This window comes from Phaenicophaeus curvirostris, chromosome 2 (assembly GCF_032191515.1).
Source record: "Phaenicophaeus curvirostris isolate KB17595 chromosome 2, BPBGC_Pcur_1.0, whole genome shotgun sequence".
In the NCBI taxonomy this organism is placed as follows: domain Eukaryota; kingdom Metazoa; phylum Chordata; class Aves; order Cuculiformes; family Cuculidae; genus Phaenicophaeus; species Phaenicophaeus curvirostris.
Window position 1 is genome coordinate 47192107 of NC_091393.1, and position 20515 is coordinate 47212621.

A 20515-nucleotide genomic window follows, 5' to 3' on the forward strand; every position below is an offset into this window, starting at 1 on the left:
CCCAGGAAGGGGGAAAAAAGAGTCTGAGAATCAAAAGTCTGAGATTCCGGTCTTGGAAGCACTCCAGTGAATAACTTAACTCACATAAATAATAATGAGTTACCACCTGTGCTTAAAGTTATGCACATACCGTAGTGTTTGTGGGATTGCTAAAAAAAAGCATACTGCAAATACTCTTTATTATATTTTATCTTGGAAGAGAAAAAGTATAATTTACTGTGCACAGAAAAAAAACACAAGAGAAAGGAGAAAGAAACACATGTTTATATGTGATGACATTTTGATAAAAGCATTATGGCTTGCGAGGAATCTCAAGAGTCAAGAGTATTTTGATGATTTGTGTTCTAAATATCTTACATTAGTCTTTCCAATTCTGTTAATGTGTGTGACTTAATCATCCCCTTGGAAAACTAACCTTTGCACTTGCCTTCATCCATGTGACTTTCAGACTCAGGGATCACGACTGTAGAAGATGTAGGGGATGCAGTTATGTTACAAGGGACTGCATTTAGGTTTTACTTCTGAAGGGTAGTCTAGACCAGTTCAAGGGTTGAACTAGAAATATTTCCTTTCACTGGCAGAAATATTTGGTTTAACTTTGGATCATTACAATTTCTTGTATGCTGTTCTCCCCTTCAAGTCTGTCCTTTTAATGAGCAAGGGCCAAAACTTATCTATGTGTCACATTTTCTATTAGTTTTTAAGTGCTTGAGGGCAAAAGCCTTCTCTAATTCTTTTGTTGTGAAGTCCTGGAGCAGTGGATGTCTGATCCGGATCGGGAAGTTTGATCCAAATATTAACAAATGAGCATAGGCAGTGTTGTGTGACTTTTTTGCCAGATGCTGGTAAACTTTCAGACTTTTAATCTCAAGGTATTTAAGAAAGGATTGCTGAAAACTCTCTAGTATCAATCAGCATTTAAAAGACAAAATACAGCATTCCGTATCTATTTTAGAAGTCCATTGCAGTAAGTTAAACATAAAAAGTTAACTGAACTTGTCGAAGTCAGGCAGATGATGAAGACAATGATAAAACTAGTTACAAGGTGTCAGCTAAGCATTAGGAACTGTCCATGTGCATTCTTATCTTAAAACAAATGAAGGTAATGCAAATTGGCTTAATGTCTTTCCTAGTGAGCCTAGCAAAGTCAAATTAATTATCTCACATTTACTGTGTGCTAAATGCTCTCAGACAAACAGATGAGTAGATTTCTGGTATCTTGCTGAGGTAGAGTGATTTAATACAGTAAAAGCAGACCTATGAACAGATGCAACATTTTGAATGACACTCACCCAGGGACGGGAATCCCATCTTTCATCAGAAATGAGGAGATGATCTGTAGCAAACAAACAAACTTACATATGCTTTCCCATTCCTGTGGACCACCTAAAGAATTATGCCATAGATTGTACGCATGCTGAAGACTACTTAGAAGAACACTTGCAGGCACTTTGTTGAATGAATACCTGCAACAAAACCATAAAGGAGAGTTCAGAAATTCATCAATGAGTGCCTACAGGGAAGAAGGGTAAATACCAAGATGGAGAAGGACAGACCACAGGGTTTGAAATAAACAGTGGAGCAGCAGAAAGTGTGAGAAGTAAGTAGGCTTAAGCATAGGCGAGGCAGTGATGATTTCTCCAAAGTAAAACTCAGTTTGGGGAAATGGGCATGGAGTCAGACTACCTTTTGTATTTTTATAAAGCAGAGACACTGAAATTGAAAAGGCCTCTTAAAATACACCTTGCTACAGTGTAGCATAATTGGTTATAAAGTAATCATTTGGTAGAGATGATTACCTTTCCTAGTCCATTTTAGTATGACCTTGGTAAGGTGTGCCCAAAAACTGTGAAGAAGAGCCAAGAGATCAGAGGTATTATGCAGAGGACTTGATGTCACGTGGAGTAATTTCATTCCTACTTCTGCCGCTGACTCAGTGCATTGTGTCAGAAAAATGAATTATTGCTCCATGATTCAGCTTATTTCTGCCCACAAATTGATAGGGAAGTTACTTCTATATTTTTATAAAAGGCTCAGGGGCAAAAAAATCAGTATATTCTTGAGTATTGATTTTTCTTACACATATCTTTTGTGATAAGTTCCTTCCCTTTTTACAGCCTTCTTTATGCAGATTTGCATATGACCACCAGGTTTTCCCTTGTCAGTTTTTGTAGGTTACAAATGCCTCATCTTTCAAAAACCTTGAGGTTTCAACATCCCCAGCTCCCCAAACATTCTCACACAGGTTCATTAGTCTCTTCCTGTAGTATTACAGTAACTTAATAGTGAAAGGATTCTAGTGAAATTTCTTTTTTCAAATTTTTTCAATTTTTTTCAAAACACTTAGTATATAGCAGTTTTTAAAGTAATGATGATACAACTTAAAGGTATTGAATAGTTAACCTTGCTTTCTGTTTTTTAAGGATCCACCAATGGCAGTGACCCTCGGACTGCGAATGGAAGAAATGATTTTTAATCTTGCTGATACACACTTATTTTTTAATGATTTAGAGGTAAGAATCAAAGGAATATAAACACCTTTATGCCTGGGTTTTTTAACTTTGTGGTTTTGCTGTGCATTAGTGCTTGTTGTATTTGACACTTTTTTGCCTTTCCCAACTTCGGATTTGTCATACTCTGAGAGATTGGCCAGGTGGCAGTGACTGCTAGTGGCACCAAAGGCCTTCCATGAAACTACTCCCTCCTTTCTTTGTCATATGGCCATCGTTTCAGTTTCCATGAAAAGGCAGAGCTGTCTACAGCCATCTCCATGAGGCAGACATGTGCCTACCATTCTTTCTCTTGAAGTTCTCTGTGTTTGCTTTTAATGGTGCCATAATCTGACCACGAGAGACTGTGCTCTTCTCTTCACACACCTTTTGGCCACAGCCCCTCCACTCCCCTTCTTGCTTAAAAGAAAAATATTCTTCATTTATCTCAAAGACTGCACCATCAGAAAGCTGGGACTATGATAGATGGAATCATCAAAGTTGTCTCTTCCTGAGGTAACCAGGCAACCATATGTTTTCTCATAATGTACCCAGGGTATGAAATTTGGCATCCAGACAGAAACGGGGGAGATCTCTTCCTAGGAACTGACCGCTGTGGACTGCTCACCTGTCAGAAGGAGGCAGATGGACTGCTGCAGGGACAGCGGTCTGGGAAGCAGGGCTGTCAGCTGGTGCTTCACAGACGACTTCTTTCACTGCAGAAGTCCAGATCTATTAACATGGAAAGTGACAGTCTTAAGAACCACGTGTGTCACCAGATAGGGAGTGAAAAGCAGTTTTTAAAGTACGCTCTGGGCTTTTCAGACCTTTCCTGGTCTAAATCAGTTTTTTTCTTACTCAGAGTCGATCACAGAATTCCCTCTGTGGGCAGATGTTTTGGATACTTTACCACTAATGACAGTTGGAGGACCTTGAGGTTTTATTTAAAATGCCAGGGAAAAGTCTGTGGTGAATGAAAACTAAAAATGAGGATAAGAGACACATTTTCCGGTCACCAGGACTATGAATTTTTACTCTTGTGCACTTTTATTCCTTTGTCAGCTATAGACAATAAGAAGAGTAGAAGTTACCAAGCTGTGATTGTCTTTGTCATCTCTTGAAGATCTAATTTATTCTTAGCTCTTCTTAAATCAAGAAACTAGGATCTACTTCACCCTATACCTGAGCTGCACTTCCTCCTTCCAACAGCAGAAACATAAGACAGTGAAGTTCTGAACTTCGCTGTGCCTTCAACGGTTAGTTTTTTACTGCAGTCAGTCCTAGTGAGTGATAGCTTGACAGTGCAGACGTATTCAGTGAATGTTCTCTTTCTGGTGTCCTGTATCAGGGACAGATTCAAATCAGTTATTCAAAGCGTTGCTTAAATTTCTTTTTAGCAGAACCCCCGTGTTTTCAGATTTCATGTGGCACCCAATGAACTTAAAGCCATTCAGTAGCATGCGCCCAGATTTCTTCAGGCTGGTGCTGAGTTCAGGTGGAAGAGTTCAGCAAAATGGAGCTTTGCTCTTTTTCCATACCTCCTTATACTTGCTTTTGGCCTTTCAAGCTTCATTCTTTTCTCTCATTATTTATTTTCTTTGTAGATCTCAGGTGGAGCTGTCATAGGTGGATCACTACATTTTGTATATTCTTCATAGGGCTTGAATATGGCTTGAATATCCTGCCCAAAAATTCATACTCCAGCTCATTCCAGAGCTTGAACTGTATCCAGTTTTCAGTTTTAGGTAAATCAAAAAGTACTACTTGGAGACTCTCTTGAAAAGTCTCAGAAGTCAATCAGTTTGATTTGATTGAAAATAATTTCTACAGTCAATTAAGTATTCTCTAGCCCAGAATTCATTTTTCTTTCAAAACTAACACTCTTGTAAGATTATCAAAATTCCAAACTTCTTGTTCTGAAGTAAGCTGTATGCACACATTCTGGCATACGCAAGATGGCAAATAAGTTTGTGTCTTCTTAGCAAGTAGGGTATAATAGCCTGGCACCCTGTGCTAAACTATGCAGAGGCATCCTTTTATATGCAGATTAATAAATCTGTCTGTTTAAATATGTTTGCACAGCACATGGCCATTACTGAATATTAAAGTGTATCTTCATGATGGCTGTGTAATGAATTCTGAGAATTCCCCTGTTCTGACCTGGGGTGTCTCTTCATCTCTCTGTCTTCCTCTTTGTATCCTCCCCCAGGAGAGGGAAGGTGAGTGCTGAGCTGCTGAAGGTCATGGCTATCAAGACACAAAGCCTTCAATTCTTACTGGAGGAAGTGAGATAGGCCTTTATTCAGTAGATAGATTGCTTATCCTTTCATCATCTCCCTTTTTTAATGCTGAGCCATCAGATTCCATTCCTTCTGTCATGCTTTCATCTTCATCCCATGAGAAACCTTGTGGCTCCAGACAAGACAACTGTAGTGTACTAATGAATCTATATTCTTGTAACATTGAATCTAGTCACTACGACCTCTAAGCTTTCCTTTTTCCCTGTCTTTCTTGGTTGAAAACACCACATGCCAGAGTCTAGTATTAACAACCAAGTTATTGAAAGCTATTACATACAAAAATAATGTTTTCCTTCCTCCATGTAAATCTGTCTCACTGCAGTGACTGTTGATGCAGAAATACTGATCTGCTGAGACATTCCCTGCTGACCCAGTAACCCATGTTCTAATCAGCCAAGATGCATTTTTATTTCAGGCTAGGCTGTTCTCCAACTATTTCATTCTCAGTGTATAAATTTTAGTTAGCTTGGGAAGTATTGCTTGGGAGGGCAGTTGGTGTTTTGCCGTGAAAACAGGAATCTGGTGCTCTAGAAAGTTCATGCGTCTAAACAATGCTTAAAGATGGCATTCAGTTCCATAATAATATCCAGACAAATGCATTCTACTCTCAAGCAGGTAAGGAATAAATGGGAAGTTTTACCCCTATCTCAATATTAATTTTAAGACAGCTTTTAGACATGTTGGTAGAGAATACTGTGCAGGCTTAAAAAACAGTTTCTAGAAGTTGCAAGCAGAAAGTTGGTCCTGAGTCTTACAGTTTCAATTATCCCCCTCCACTCTCAGTGTGATGATTAAAAAACTGTTTATTTCAAGCAAACTGAATTGCATTTCTATTTTTATGATAATGCTTCTACATTTTCAATAAGATTTTGTCATCAGTTTTTTCTCATTCAAAATTTAAATGAAAAAATAAAAAATTAGATTTAGGTGAGTCTCAGAATTTGGGAGGTGGGTCAAAATATTTTTAACACAGACTGGCACATATACATAAAAAGAGGTGTTCTGTGTAGACTGAAAAAGCGTAGTGCTGAATATCCTCTCAATAATGACATTTTTGTGTTCAGTGTGGTGATTCATTGTTTTTACTGGATAATGAAATTACTGTCTGTTCCAGAAGGATAACTTTCATGGATGATTTGTTGATTCTGTACTCTCAAACTTTCAGGCTCTAAAAATTGCTGCAGATAATTGACTGCACTCAGATACAATTTAAATTAGTATTGTTTCAAGCAAAACCCAGTTATTGTGCCTGAATTCCTCTCCTGTACCCTCAGTAACAGAAAAGTTTTAACTTTGCACTGACAGGGAGCCACTGTGACTTGAGTGTAACCAGTACTGTAGCTGTTGTAAAAAATTTGTAACTTAACAAAGTGACAGATTGCTTGCTTGCTTTCCTCCCTGCAACTGTTCTGTCTCTTTTACAAGAAAACTCAAATATAGCATGTGCCACCAGTTACCTGTTTCTTTTTGAGAAAAATAGAGAACTAACTTATATCTGCTCAAACCATCTGCTTTTCCTTTTTTTACAGAAAGCTTTTTAACACCTTGTAAGTGAATTTGAAAAATGTAAATGCTTTAGTTTAAGTAGATAAGTAAACAAGAAAACAAAGTAAAATGAAGCAAGGAGTGATGGGCACATGACTTTGGTTTTGGTCAGCAAATATGTATTGCCAGTATGGCCTGGAGTTGAGCTATAGATCCAAGAGGAGAAGAGGAAATGAGAAAAGGAGGAGGCTGGAGAGTGCTATTGGCTTTGATCCTCTTATGTGGCTGGAAACTTAACAACCTTCTTGCAGGGACAAGGGACAAATAATCAGAAAAGGGCATGTTGCCCTTATCTCCTGTTCCTGGAGTCAGTGAACATCTGAGTCTTTGCCACCCACTCTTATTTAACTTAATAATCAGCAGAATAGTTATCTGGAATTACGAGGGCGGGAATGGTGTAGCTGGAAGACTTAACATCAACAACAGCAGACCCTCCTTAACCATCAGGGCTTCTGTGTGCCCTCCCTTTAATTCGTACACCTTCAGACCCACATGACTGATTCTTATGCTTTAAAAATTTTACTGCAGTTTGACCAGTTCCAGGGAAATCTGTGAAGGTAATTAGGAAACCAGATATTGTTCAGATTTTGCAAAACATAGAGTTAGAAGTTGGCCCAGTGGGGCATCTTGTCTCATATTTGAGTTCTTGTCCTACACTGGGTGGAGAATAGTTGATTTTTTTTTCTCAAGTGTAAATAATAAATAAGAATAAAGAAATTAATATTTTTTAACTTCTAAGTTCAACTATCACTTCCCCTTTTCTTTGCCTTTTCATCTTCTACTGACATCCAAAAGCAGCTTTTTTAAAAATATTCTACAACTCAAGATAATCTCCTGAAATAGAACCAAAATAATTACCCACTTCATGTGGGTAAAATTCTTTTAGTTTTCACTCAGTGCAAAGCAAACAAAACAGAAAGAAGAAATGGTAATTCCCTATTTTCACACTTTAGGAACTTGTGGCATACACATTTGGAAGTCATTCCCCTGTTCAGATTCATGCTTTTTCTGGACAAATTAGCACTGGTACAGTATTGAGATTAGAAACTTAGAACAGTGTACTTCTGCATGTCATAGATAGTCTGAATTAAGTGCTGCTTGTCAGCAACTTTATTTGAAGTAGATGACTCAGATGACTTTATTTGAGGCACAGAGCTTTGCACTTTGAAAGCTCAACTTCATTTTGTCTTAGTGGTAAGATTCTATTATCTGAAAATATTAGGGAGTCATTTTATGTAAAATTATAGTCCTTAAAATTTTTCATAAATTATATTAGGCTTTTCTTAACATCTGTTATTTAAAATATTAAAAAAATACCTACAGGAAAGTAAAATCCCTGTACACTGAATTTCAGGTGTGTCTTTGGTTAAGATGTTCATTCTAGGAACTACAGAAAACAGTAGCATGATGCCTGTTCATATTTACTGTTGCATGCTGGCTTGAGTTATTTACTTATTTGTGCCTCCCCCTCATTTTCCTATCTTTCTTCTATAACCCCTGGGCAGAAAATGATATTTGATAGCTATCCAATTATTAAACCATCGTTGAGAGGAGTTCAGTTTCCAGTGCATCTGAGTTTCCTGGAATTACCTCCATTCCTTCCAAAACCAGGAAATAATTAAATTTTCCAGGACTTTTCAATTATCTGTGATTTTCCAGCCAAAGGCATTTGGATAAATCAAGAAAAGAATCTGATAAGCATCCAGACTCCTAGAATCTAACAGAAATTACATGCCTATGGAGGTTCATCATCATTTGCTTTTAGGAAGTGGAAAAGTAACGTTTAGGTGATTTTGGAATATTGGCATGCTAGAGAGACTATAAATAAGACTTGTTGGGTTTTTTCCCGATTAAAATAATTATAATGTAAAAATCACGCTAAAATTATATGTCATCTTTATAAGGCCTTTTAAAATTAATTTAAACAGTGTAGAAGAGGTTGAAGGTCCTGTGATTGTAAAGACATGTATATACACTGCCATCTTCTGGTGCACTTAATGGCCTGCACCACTCATGTCTTCGATATGTATACTGATCATATGGAGAGTACATTCTCTTCTAAGATAATTTATCATTTGGTGGTTTTTTTGCCAACAGGAGTGTGATCAAGTTCATATAGATGATGTTTCTTCTGATGATAACGGACAAGACCTAAGGTAAGACAGCATTTTTTTCTTTTTTTTTTTTATCTTTTAAAGATTAAATAAATTGAGCATTTACAGGAATACATTGTATTTATTTTTACTGTATTTTGGGTGTTTGCAGTACCTACAGTTTTGCAACTGATGGCTTCCATGCAGCTGCAAGTAGTGCAAACCTTTGTCTGCCAACAGGTGTAAGAGGAGGGGTTGACTGGATGAGGAAGCTGGCTTTCCGTTACAGAAGAGTAAAAGAGTTGTATAATACTTACAAGAACAACATAGGAGGTGAGTTTAATTATCAAAACCAATTTAGAATTCTGATCAGGTTAAGCAGCATGGTGATAAATTCACAACAAGGGAATACGCTTTGGAAGCCACAAAGTGAACAGAAAAAGATATGTCTAGACCTTGGGCTATTGAAGGCTACTTTTGGCAGAGCCAACATTGTGCTGTTGTGCTGGAGAGGAAGAGGAGGGAGGGGAAAGAGATCAGGTTTCCATTTAGCTTCCACAGAGCTTGCTTTTCTCCTTCAGACCCACATCAGCTATACATATCTTACGGACTCGTTGAGCCACTTATTCTACCTGAAATATACTGTTATTCTAGGAAAGAAGTTGTATAGTTTCCACAGGCCAAATTATTTGTGGCTGGCCTATTCCGTCCTACATTTTCATGAAAACATGATATCACCCTATCTGTTAAAGTCTCTGCTGAATACCTGCTACTCTATTTTTAACAACAGATGCAAAAAAAAAAAAAAAAAAAGCCCTACTACTGCCATTCCACTAGCCCCTTTTGTTGACTTTGTAGCTTACACAGTCAATTGTGTTAGCAAAAAATACGAGTTTTATTTCAGCTGATAACTGTTTTCATACATGAACTAACTCATGTCCATGACAGCAGACTTGTAGGAAATAAAGCAGCAGAACTGAAAGAATCTGTTCTGGAAAGTCCTGTGTGACTTGCAGAGGCAGACAGCCCTCTTCCGAGGAGAGAAATTTGTCAACTGACTCCCTCAAGAAGAGCCTTTGAGATTATGGAATACTTAAAAGTTTTCAAGGATTACTACAGCCACAGTTGAGGAGAGGATGAAGCCAGTCCAGTCAGGAAGGAGCGCAAGTGAACACTCTTCCATTCCATAGCATGGGTTTTTTTCAATTCATCTGCAATTTATTTCAAAGGAAGCTGAAAAGCTCACCTTCAGCAAAACCAGTCTGATGTTCACTTCCTGCAGTCTCTCAAAAATGGGAAGAAGTATTACTAATACAGATAGTGAATTAGTCATTACCTTAATCAATTTTGAAATATATGTTTTCTTGTAGAAGTTCAGAGTCTGTACTTGCTGCATAATGAAGTAGTAGGAGCAAAGGGTGATAGCAGATGATTGGCTTTCACTTGTCCTGCCTTGCCCTTCATTGGTGTTATGAATGGAGTTTTTATCTCTTAAGAATACTTGTAATAGTATTATCCAAACCTATAGTGGATTTTGTTATATCTCCTAATGCATCTAAAGTTATAAAGATGTGCATTTCATAAAATCTGGAACATTAGTAAGAGTGCAAGAGCACAGTCTAGGGAAACACACTAAGAGGAGCTACTGTTGGAAAGGCGGAGTGCAGATATGTGGTGTGTGGTACTAAGGTTTTTATTCCTTTCCACAAATCCTACTTCTGAAATAGATTCAGTCCTTGGTGGACATACATTCTATGCTTCTTAGCGTTTTTAATAATCTGTTTATTGCATATGTATCTGTTCATTTCAAAGTAGCTGTTCAAAGGCAACAGAAGGCTTGATCAAACTAGGTATTTATAGGTCGTGCCATTTCAGATTTTTGAAGACAGTCATCACTGCTTCTTGGGAATATGGAGTGTGAAAGAGAAGAGGGCTACTAAGGGTCATGAAGCCTGCTTCCTTGCTCTTCCAGGACCAAATCCAAATTTAAAATAGCTTGGTTCCAAAGAACTCATGTCTCAGCATTCAATAGGCTGAGTATTTTTATACATCTGATTATTCATAACCAAAAGAAGATTTTAAGATGCTTCTAAGGACTAGCTGAGATATAAGAACACACAATGTACAGATGTTTCAGGGCTGTAAATGCTCTGAAAGGAGCTATCGTTACTGACTACAGCAGGACATGAAGAGCAAACCATCACCAAACAAATGTATTTCCCTATATGTAAACTGAGGTTCATCTGTATACAGAGTCATAAGCCGGGCAATTTTAGACATGCACAGATATCACGAAGGAAAGTTCATTCTAAAGTCTCTTATTTTATGAAGGTCTCTGCCTGTGGTCCCAATGGTGTGGATATCCTTGTCACTGCCTCTTATAATTAGAGTAAGATGTATGTGGGAGCTGGTTTAAAAAGTGTCTGAAAGGTATACTTTGAAATGTAGTAAAATAGTTTGACTAGATGAAGAAAAAAAATCAGATGTCTAATTGTTAGGATCTGCAATACTTTCTGACACTGGTTGATATAGTGGAGTGCAAATAAAAACAGAGAATGATTTACTGAGCCTTGACGCAATAGATTTTTTTCTGTAATGATTTTCAAGTTCTAGTAGAATATAAAATAGAAACAGTGACAATAAAATCTATACATTCCAACTGATACAGAATTTATTTTGTTTTTTTTTTTTCTTTTCTTGCTATTTTACATAAAAGGACTTCTGGGCCCTGCTAAAAGAGATGCATGGTTGCAATTAAGAGCAGAGATTGAAGCTCTGACAGACTCCTGGCTAACAAATGCACTTAAATCATTATCAATTATCAGCACAAGGTATGTATTTGAGTCTACTATAAAAAACTTTCTAGTTTTGGATTTGTAATGGCTATTTTTTTGACATTTTAGTTTACAAGAAATTAGTGCCATTAAGGAACAGAACAGGTCTAATATGACTTTTAAATAGAACATAGGAAAAGTTCCATGCAGAGTGATTTCATTTTCAGTAATCCCAGCATTTACTAAAGACAGAATGAAGTGTCTTCTAAAATGTGATAAATGCCCCTGTGTGTATATTGAAATTATTGTATAATTCTGACCCAGCCTTTAATTTATTATCTACTAGGCAGCATTCTCTGAACTCCATATTTCCATTTTGTCCTTCAATGTTTGTGTCTGTTCACACTGCTACCTAAATACTGTGTAGAACCCAGAACACAAAACCATTTTCCTTCTGCTCAAAAATTGTGGTGTAAAACTATAAAAAAAAAAATGTTAAGCTATCTTGCCTTCTGAATGTTTCTGGGAAAAGACTTGAGATCAAGAGGAAAGAAGAAACTTGGAAAAATGTGAAAAAATTATTTTAAATGTACTAATTTTTTCAATATGTTTATGTCTTAGTTGTTGTTTATTCAGCAGTGTCTTAAGCACCTCAAGAGAAAAAAAGTAAAATATTTGCATAAGCCATTGTGTTTAGCTCTGTATTTCTTTCCTGAAAGACATTTGATAATGAAGACCAGTTGAGCATTGGTGGATGAGTCTCGAAAGCTGTCAGCAGTTACTCAGGACTGTTAAACAGTAGTCTTTTGTCTTGTCTTCAAAGAATTGTACAGCTATAAGTCCTCAGAAGCTACCCATGAGGCAGCTGAACACTACCTATGAGGCAGCTGAACACTACCTATATGTTACTGACAGGAAATTGAGATACATTAAGGCTGAAGTAGTAGCCTACGATCTTGCTTGGAGTTTGTGGAAGAAGGAGGAGATAAAAATCACAAATACTTGCTGTCATCTCCATGCTCACACCATAGTCAAGCTCATGTTTGAGTCTGTCAGTGCCTAAAGTCACTGGGCTCTGAGTTTTCTCTTGTGTCATTGTTAGCACAACTCCTCCATTCAAGATTTCATCCTCAGCTTTTGATGCTAGCTTATTAAGATGATTATACTTATCTCTCCCTGTTCTCAGAAATATTACTCTTGAAACATGAAGCAAGTGATGTCGTTGTGCAAAAATGTGTATTGGCTGTTTATTTCCCCTGAGGAGTAACAAATGATGTTTTTACATTCTCCTAACACTTTTATTTGGCTAGTAGCTACTGCCAGTTAATTCCCAGCATAAAAATGCAGTTGGTAATTTTAAATATCTGGATATTAGTAGACCCATCTTCAAGGACCCGTGTTTTTTGAATAAACCAGTGTGGAATATTTCCTACAAATCAGGCCTGCGTATTTTTTAAAGGATTTTGCCGAATGTTTTATGTACATTTTTTGGAAGAGATGGTGCTGAACACTGCTATGCGAGTGAAAGTAATTGTAGAGGAATCCTGAATGTGCTTTGCACAGCTGGTTCACCTCATCAGTATTTGGGCACTGGTTTTAAACTATCTAAATTTAACCTATTTCTCTGATGTTAGGAGTAACTGTGTAAACGTGTTGGTTACAACAACTCAGCTTATCCCAGCACTTGCAAAAGTTCTGCTGTACAGCCTAGGAGGAGCTTTTCCTATTGAAAATATTTACAGTGCAACCAAAATAGGTAAGAAAATTATTCTTTCATGCATTTTGACTATACTGCATTACCAATATTGTTTTGCCAGTAATGGATGGATTCCAGATCACTTCTGTGACACTTGTCGTGAAAGTTATAAGATATAGGCAATGCATATGTTTAGAGGTATTCATGTGGATAAATTCCAAATTCAGCTTATTTTCAATGATGCCTGGAGGAATAAGGGTCCCCATGCTGATTAAAAGTCTCAGAAACTCTAAAGTATGGTGCAGAAAAGAAAAAAATGTGCAGAAAATAATGAAGAAAAGTGTTTTGTGAAATCAAATTAAGCAGAACTTCTGTCAAAATAATCTCTGCTCTGACCTTCAGCTCTTCATAAGCCAGATCAATGCTTCTCAGTCATTGGTGGTTATGGCAGCTGTTACCAACAGAAGCTGTGTTGATGGATGCCACAAGAGTGGTCCCCTATTCTGTTGAAAACTCTGTACCTGTTGAGTATTACAGTTTGGAAATGTAGAGTTTTTGGAAACTGCATCCAAAACTTTCTTGTAAACCAAAAAAAGTTATCACCACTGTGAAATCTGGCTACAGTGACTAATGATTTTGTCAGATGTCATGATTTGCCAATTCTTAATTTAGGAATGCTTAATTTCTATATCTAAGACACCTCATATATATAACATGGAGTGTGACACTTCATTTTTCCAAAGCATTGTAATATATTTCTTAACTTATTTTCACAATTGAAAAAACAATGCATATTCTAACAGTGTCAGGAAAAACTATTACCTCAGTCATCCTTTAATAAGCTGTAGCTGTCCTCTAGATGGAAATTACTCAAATACTTCAAAAAGTTAAGTCAAGGCACAATGTACCCTAAATACCATGTGGTACTGAGCAGCCTCTGGAATGAATGTCATCTGCCATACAGCCTGTGTATGTTGGATTCAGTCACTGAGATTGCACTCCGACCAATGGAAGGAGCATTCTGTGCTGACAGCACAGAAGTGGGTGGTGAAGTGAGGCACAGTCTCTGGAGACTCTGTTGAAGTAATTCTGCACCAGGAAATCCTTCTGGGGACAGTGTGGCCACTGCTATACTCCTATCAGGAGCACAGAAAACTCTGTTCGATACAAGATCTCTCTCTACTTTTCATCTTGAACTCTGCACTGTGCTGAGCACAGGACTGTGGTTGCAGCTGTTGCTTGCATGTGCTGAAAGCTGGTCCTCACTCAACAGTTAATGCACACAATGCTTTTCCTAATCATAAGCTTTTATTGTGGGCCACCTGGAAAAAAAACCCAAAACAACAAAAACAGTGGAAAGCAGTAAGAATTGGACATGTAGAAATTATGAGCTTGTGAGAAGAGACCAAAAAAACCTAGTGTGGGGATAGACATAATAACAAATGATGTAAAAAGCTATTGCAGAGAAGAAAGAAGTAATCTTTCTCTATGTTGATGGGAAGTATGACAATAGGCGAGATGGGGTTGTTTAGCCTGGAGAAGAGAAGGCTGAGGGGAGACCTTATTGCTCTCGATAACTACCTGAAAGGAGGTTGTAGAGAGGAGGGTGCTGGCCTCTTCTCCCAAGTGACAGGGGGCAGGACAAGTGGGGAATAGCCTCAAGCTCTGGCAGGGGAGTTTCAGGCTGGACATCAGAAAAAAATTTTTCATGGAAAGAGTCATTGGGCACTGGAACAGGCTGCCGAGGGAGGTGGTTGAGTCACCATCCCTGGAGGTATTTAAGAGACGGATGGATGAGGGGTTGAGGGGCATGGTTTAATGGTTGATAGGAATGGTTGGACTTAATGATCCTGGGGGTCTTTTCCATCTTAGTGATTCTGTGATTCTGTGATTTCTTTGCACTAGGGCATGAGTAAGTTGTATGTCAAAGAGAAACTTCCTAATGGAAAGCATTAATTCAATACAGAGATTACCTGTGGAAACAACTAAACCATCATATTAGACCAGTTTTAGGATCGATAGCACAAGCACAAGCATTTGTTGGTAAACCTGAACCTGCAGTACAATGAGAAGATCAGTAGACACCTTTGCTTGGTCCCTTTCAGTCCTGTTTATTGTTGTTACTGGCTTAGCCCGCTTGCTTCCACATTTGTCCCAAGAAGCCAAATGCTTCATGGAAGTTCCTCCAGGAACCTATTGTCTAATTCTAGTTCTTTGATCACATTTTCCATTGCTACTTCACTTGTTGCAGATACATCAGAATTAAAATTGCTGCTTTACATTAAAAATTTATTATTACAATAATACGGAAACATGTAAGTTCAATTATTAATTCATTGGCCTATTCATTTTTGCAGCACTGCTAATGCCTTTATCTTTGTGACTTCCTTGTTACTCTTAAGACAGAGATTTAGTTTTACCTGGAGCAGCTTAATGTCACTAAGAGAATTATTTGTTTCTCACCAGCTTGAGCTTCAAATCCCAAAGCTGGGAACTTTAAAATAGTAGTAGTAACAAATTCTTATCACTGCAATTATATTTTGTCGGGATTCACCATAACTCACTTGATAGCTTGAATAAGTGCATTGTTTTTCAGGCAAAGAGAGCTGTTTTGAGCGTATAGTGTCCAGATTTGGCACTAACATAACTTATGTTGTGATTGGAGATGGCCGAGATGAGGAACATGCAGCTAATCAGGTAACTTCACTCTGAACTCTTATCTCATTTATCTTCCAGGAAAAGAAAGTTGCTTTGAACGAATAATGCAAAGGTTTGGCAGAAAAGTAGTATATGTTGTAATTGGGGATGGTGTAGAAGAAGAACAGGCAGCAAAAAAGGTAACCCGTCTCCTGAAATGTTGGTGTGATACATAGCTACTAATGCGAGCCAGTCTGTTTGCATTTTGCCAGTGTTGCCCAGTGGTAGAATGACAAATAATTTCAGTCCACATATGCAAAGCAACAGAAGCATGATGAAATCAAAACTTAGAGGAAAATGAACCATTTGGATTCTAGCATTTGCTTCACTTAAGTTTGGAAATAAAAAACATGCAACATTATTTTAAAAATAAATTAAAAATGGTTGCAACAATAATGCCTGACTAACTTCAAGAAAATGAAAGATAAACAGAAAAGGTTGAAAGGGCAATGACATGATGATTGGATGGTGGTTTTCTTTAAACACTGAAATCAGGGAGGTTTCAAGAGAAGCGTTAGAGATACTGTGGAAAAACACTAAATGACTGTGCAAATTTTTTTCAAGAAAGGCATATCAACAGAAGGAGAAAGAACACAACATAGACGTAGTTCACCAAATCTGTATTTCTTAAAAGGAACCATATCAGTTTTCTCATGATAGGAATTCAATTCTAAATGTCATCAGGCAAGTTGCAATGCTCAGAAAGAGATCAAATTAGTAAATTGCACCATACTTCAAGCATAGCCCTGGAAGTGTGCACAAACTGAAAGCTTTTGGCTCACAAGATCTACACAGGACAAGTGATATAAATGTCATTGTGCTAGGAGTAGCAAAATGAAGAACCCTTTTAGTGTTGTAACGGAAATGGAAACAAAATGAAAATAACCAAAATGCTCATTCCAAATGGTTCCTTAATATAGGTACAATACTGGTGATGGGTCTTCTATAGTTTGTGCTAAACAAAGGTGGTTGGATTGTGTACTTTCCAGTTTGGCATGCTTTTTTCTTAACATTGGCTATATTGCATGGATAGATACAGAATTCAGAGAGATGGATGTATATATCACATTACAAATAGATCTGAACATAACATGAACGTATGGGTTTTTTTCTTTTCTGACAAATTGCTGAAAGAGTATTGTGCATATATCTGCATCTCTTACAGACACTGATGCTTTCTGCAACACAATTTATCTTTTTTTAAACCAGAACTGTATTATTTTCTTACCCAAAGAGACGTCTTTTTTCCCTCTAGATGGAAAAAATGTAAAGAAACTCTTCTTTAGTTTTGTGTGAAGCCTTTTCTAATGACAGTCTCATTGCTGTTTAAATGATCATTTGGTGTTTTGCAAAGTCTAAGGCATGGAGCAGAAAGGGATGTTCTATTAATGCTCCTTCATGTGGGTTTGCATGCTAACAATAAGCAAATAGTCTTTTATAATTAATGAGCATTTGCCAAAGAGACTTTTAAGAAAGACTATCTAATTATTCTAACTTCAGTTGAACTATTAAGCTCAGATCTATTTTGGCCTGATTTTTGTCAGTACTTTACTAGCAAAAATCAACCCAGAAACATAGTGGTGTGAAATATGTGATGGTAATCTGACTAGCCTCGTGCATCATATAGCATACTGTGTCAGAGTGTTCATCTTTCCTGACCTTTTCCCCCCTCTAACAAACACAGCACAACATGCCTTTCTGGAGGATATCCAGTCATTCGGACCTCTTGGCTCTCCATCAAGCACTGGAACTAGAGTATTTGTAACTGTGTTCTAAAGTTGGCAATCCTTTTTCTTTTTTATATATATATATTTCAAGTACACTGAATTTTTATGTGTGATTCAATGCCTCTGGCTTTACACATATGAATTGTCTTAAGAAGGGAAGAAATATTTGGAATTAAAAATTCCAAACTGAAGAATTCAGATTGCTGAATGGAGTTAAAATGTTAGTGCTACGTAAGGAAGCTCTATGGTCTTATATATACAACGTTTTCAAATGAATTAAAACTGTGGAGGTTGCTGGTACACACCAAGTGAACCCTGACAGGAGTGAACAAAGGACTCAAACTGGCAAAGCACCAACACGGGTTTTCCAGCCAGCAAGGTGGTGTTCAACAACATTCCTCAAAATGGGATATATTCTCAGCACTGAGGTTTGAACCAGACTTTAGCCTACCTAACCCAGAAAATCTGAATTGGAATGCACTCAGACTGTATAATGACAATCCTGTCTAGACCTGTAATTTGTGTAAATTATTGATGAAAATAATTTACTGTGACTTTATTAGAAGCTGATTTTGGAAGTGGATGCAATTTTTCTTTCTTTTGGGAGGGGCAGGGGAGGGAGAGGGTTATATAATATTGTCTCTTTTATAAGTTTGGCAAACAGAATGTGCATAATGATGTGTTGTGCCTTAAAGAGAAGACTGTGTTTGTGTGTTATTGTGTAATTTTGGTTAAAAAGTATGTAGATAAACAGAAAAAAAAAACCCTTTCTGATATTTTTTGACATGACCAAATCTGAAATTCAAAGAAATTAAAGAGCAGGGCTGCACCAAAACATTTAAGTTTTTGTTGCGGTAAAAAAAAATAATAATAATAATAAAGGAACATTTGTGTTTTTATTCGGATTCTGAATAATTCCACTGATTATTTGAGGAAAGTTAAGAGTATGTTGGGAAGTTGATACTGGGGACCGCTACCTTGAAAGCTAAAAAGAAATGTATTTAATAACTTCAGCATCATTTCTACATCCTCTTGACAACAGAACTAAGAGCCATATTAATTAGTTACTTAGTCCACTGCAAGCCATACAGTGAGTGCATCTGCTGTGTATAAAAGAACAAATTCCTGCCCAGCAGACAACGTGTGCAGGTGGCATTACCAGAAAGTAAAAGTGCGGAGTTAAGCCGAGCTGGGGAATAAAACACAAGTTCATTAGGAAGGAAAAATTACTAAAGAACCTCTCACCATTCAGATGCACAAATGATGCTACATTTAGCATATTCAGCATCAACACAAGCTGCTGAAGTTGCTGGCGTGATGACATTGGCCAATTTGGGAGCACAGTCCACTTTGGTAAATGTAACACTGTTTTGGTAGCTTTTCCATTTTGTTCCACATTTGTGTCTTCTGGTTTGGGTCAGCATGTTTTTCCTCACCCATTTTTGATTGCACAACAACATTACACAGGAGCAACCCTCCATGTTTTTGAATGAGAAATTTCAGTAGCATGTCAGACACCTGAGGAGAGGATAAAGTGGAGATTTTTATGAAGAAATATTGAGAAGTATATGACCTTAATTTTCATCATTTCTATTAAAAAGTGTGGTCAATACAGTGATAACTTCCTTGCAAGTTTCAAACATGCTAACTTTCAGCTTTGGAAAATAAGCAAGGTCCATATTGCACGCAGGGTTCCTAGTACTCCATGGGCAGGTTGAGCACTCTGAATTAACAGCGGTTGGTGCGTCGTGCATGGCAGATGATGAAAACTGCTTTTTTGATTTTTTACACTGCACATGGAGGTACTTGAGGTTGCCTGTACTCTGACAGTGTAAAAGAGGTGTGTGCAAGAGACGATGTTAAATGTAAACTCCAGGATGCCTACACAAGCACAGTAGTCAGCACTGAGGTGAAGTTGTGTGGAATGTCGTGTTTGCAAGTATTTTGGGCAAATGAAGTATAGAATATAATGCCTTTTGCTGATACTCTAGCAGTTCTCAGTCAGTACAGAACTTGAACATTCATTAGGCTTTGAGTAGTCAGCTTGCAGAATATAAATACAGTGTGATTGCAGTCACAAGATAGTATCTTAAATAGATAAAATTCTGTGCAGTTCAATATATCTGCCAAAGAGGACAGAAGAAACTAAAAATTATGCTTATTCTTAGATGTCCATGGAGATGGTGCACAAAGATATAGGTGGCACCTAGCTCCCAGACCTGTTTTCGTAAGAATTTGGTGTGAGCAGCAGAATTTGCATCTAAAGCAGGTGTGGATTGTGTTCCAGTGCAAGCACTGACAAGGGAGATGAGGCCAAATCAAAGTCCTTTGTACAAGCACACTTCATCTCTGGGCAGATTAAATCCTGCGCACAATTGGAATTGTAGAATCTATGGTGAATATGGACTTGGCCCATGATCAGAAGACTAGATTTTAGCTGTGAGATTGTATCCAGATCCGGGGTTTCCGTTCAAAAATCATCTCTGCTTTACAGGATTGACACCAGGCATATGCACTAAATGAATATAGTATTTAGCATCTCTGAAGAGGAGCTGTGGTGACATGAGCCAAAATCCTAGCAATAGCAGAATTTTGGAAATATAATTTAAGCCAAGGGTCTCTGTCATCTCTTAGCAGATTATAGTTTTTAGGGCCTCCATGATTTAAGAAAATGTAAATTAAAATTAAAGCGTGTAAAATTATGTACATCTTTACTATTTCTCAATAAATACACTTGGAAATGTCATTTTTTTGCACTGTACCATGTTGTAAGTAGCTTGGTTTGTGGTTGAAAGCCTCTATTCACAGTGTCTCTTACAGGAACTGCATGTTACCTTGGAATCAAAATTTTAAGTGTGTCTGTGCTGCCTTTGTTGTTCATGCCTGAAGCAACCATGTGCCTATGGGGTCTAGTAGAGACTGGCTCACCTGAATACTGTTTGCAGGTTGCAGCCTCTGGAGGCAACCTTCCTCTTCTCTGCACTGAGGTTTCTTCACCTAGAACACTACATGTCTTGCTCCAGACACAGCCTGAGCAACAACATTTTTGTTGCGGTGTCCTTGGGGCAAAATGCAGAGCAAATCACTTTGATGGTCTAAACACAGAGCATATTCATTTAAATTCCCTTACCAATTCACTAACTAAAGTTATGGTAGTATCTTTCTTATGGGCATGGATTGTTCAGGAGACTGAC

At 37.6% G+C, this 20515-nt stretch overlaps 1 protein-coding gene across 16 annotated transcripts in view; it reads left to right on the forward strand.

Annotated features, from left to right (window-relative positions):
- EYA4 (EYA transcriptional coactivator and phosphatase 4) overlaps window positions 1–18226 on the forward strand; it is a 155468-nt gene extending 137242 nt beyond the window's left edge. For 11 of the 16 annotated variants that reach the window (XM_069851883.1, XM_069851885.1, XM_069851876.1 and 8 more), the window contains 7 exons: window positions 2424–2513; window positions 8432–8490; window positions 8600–8760; window positions 11144–11258; window positions 12836–12957; window positions 15634–15734; window positions 17279–18226. In XM_069851883.1, the coding sequence (XP_069707984.1) occupies window positions 2424–2513; window positions 8432–8490; window positions 8600–8760; window positions 11144–11258; window positions 12836–12957; window positions 15634–15734; window positions 17279–17359 (729 nt within the window). In that variant the 3' untranslated portion in view covers window positions 17360–18226. Of the gene's footprint in view, window positions 1–2423; window positions 2514–8431; window positions 8491–8599; window positions 8761–11143; window positions 11259–12835; window positions 12958–15493; window positions 15595–15633; window positions 15735–17278 lie in introns of all 16 variants that reach the window. The other 5 variants (XM_069851880.1, XM_069851884.1, XM_069851887.1 and 2 more) reach the window with 1 other exon arrangement.
- The last annotated feature ends 2289 nt before the right edge of the window (window positions 18227–20515 follow it).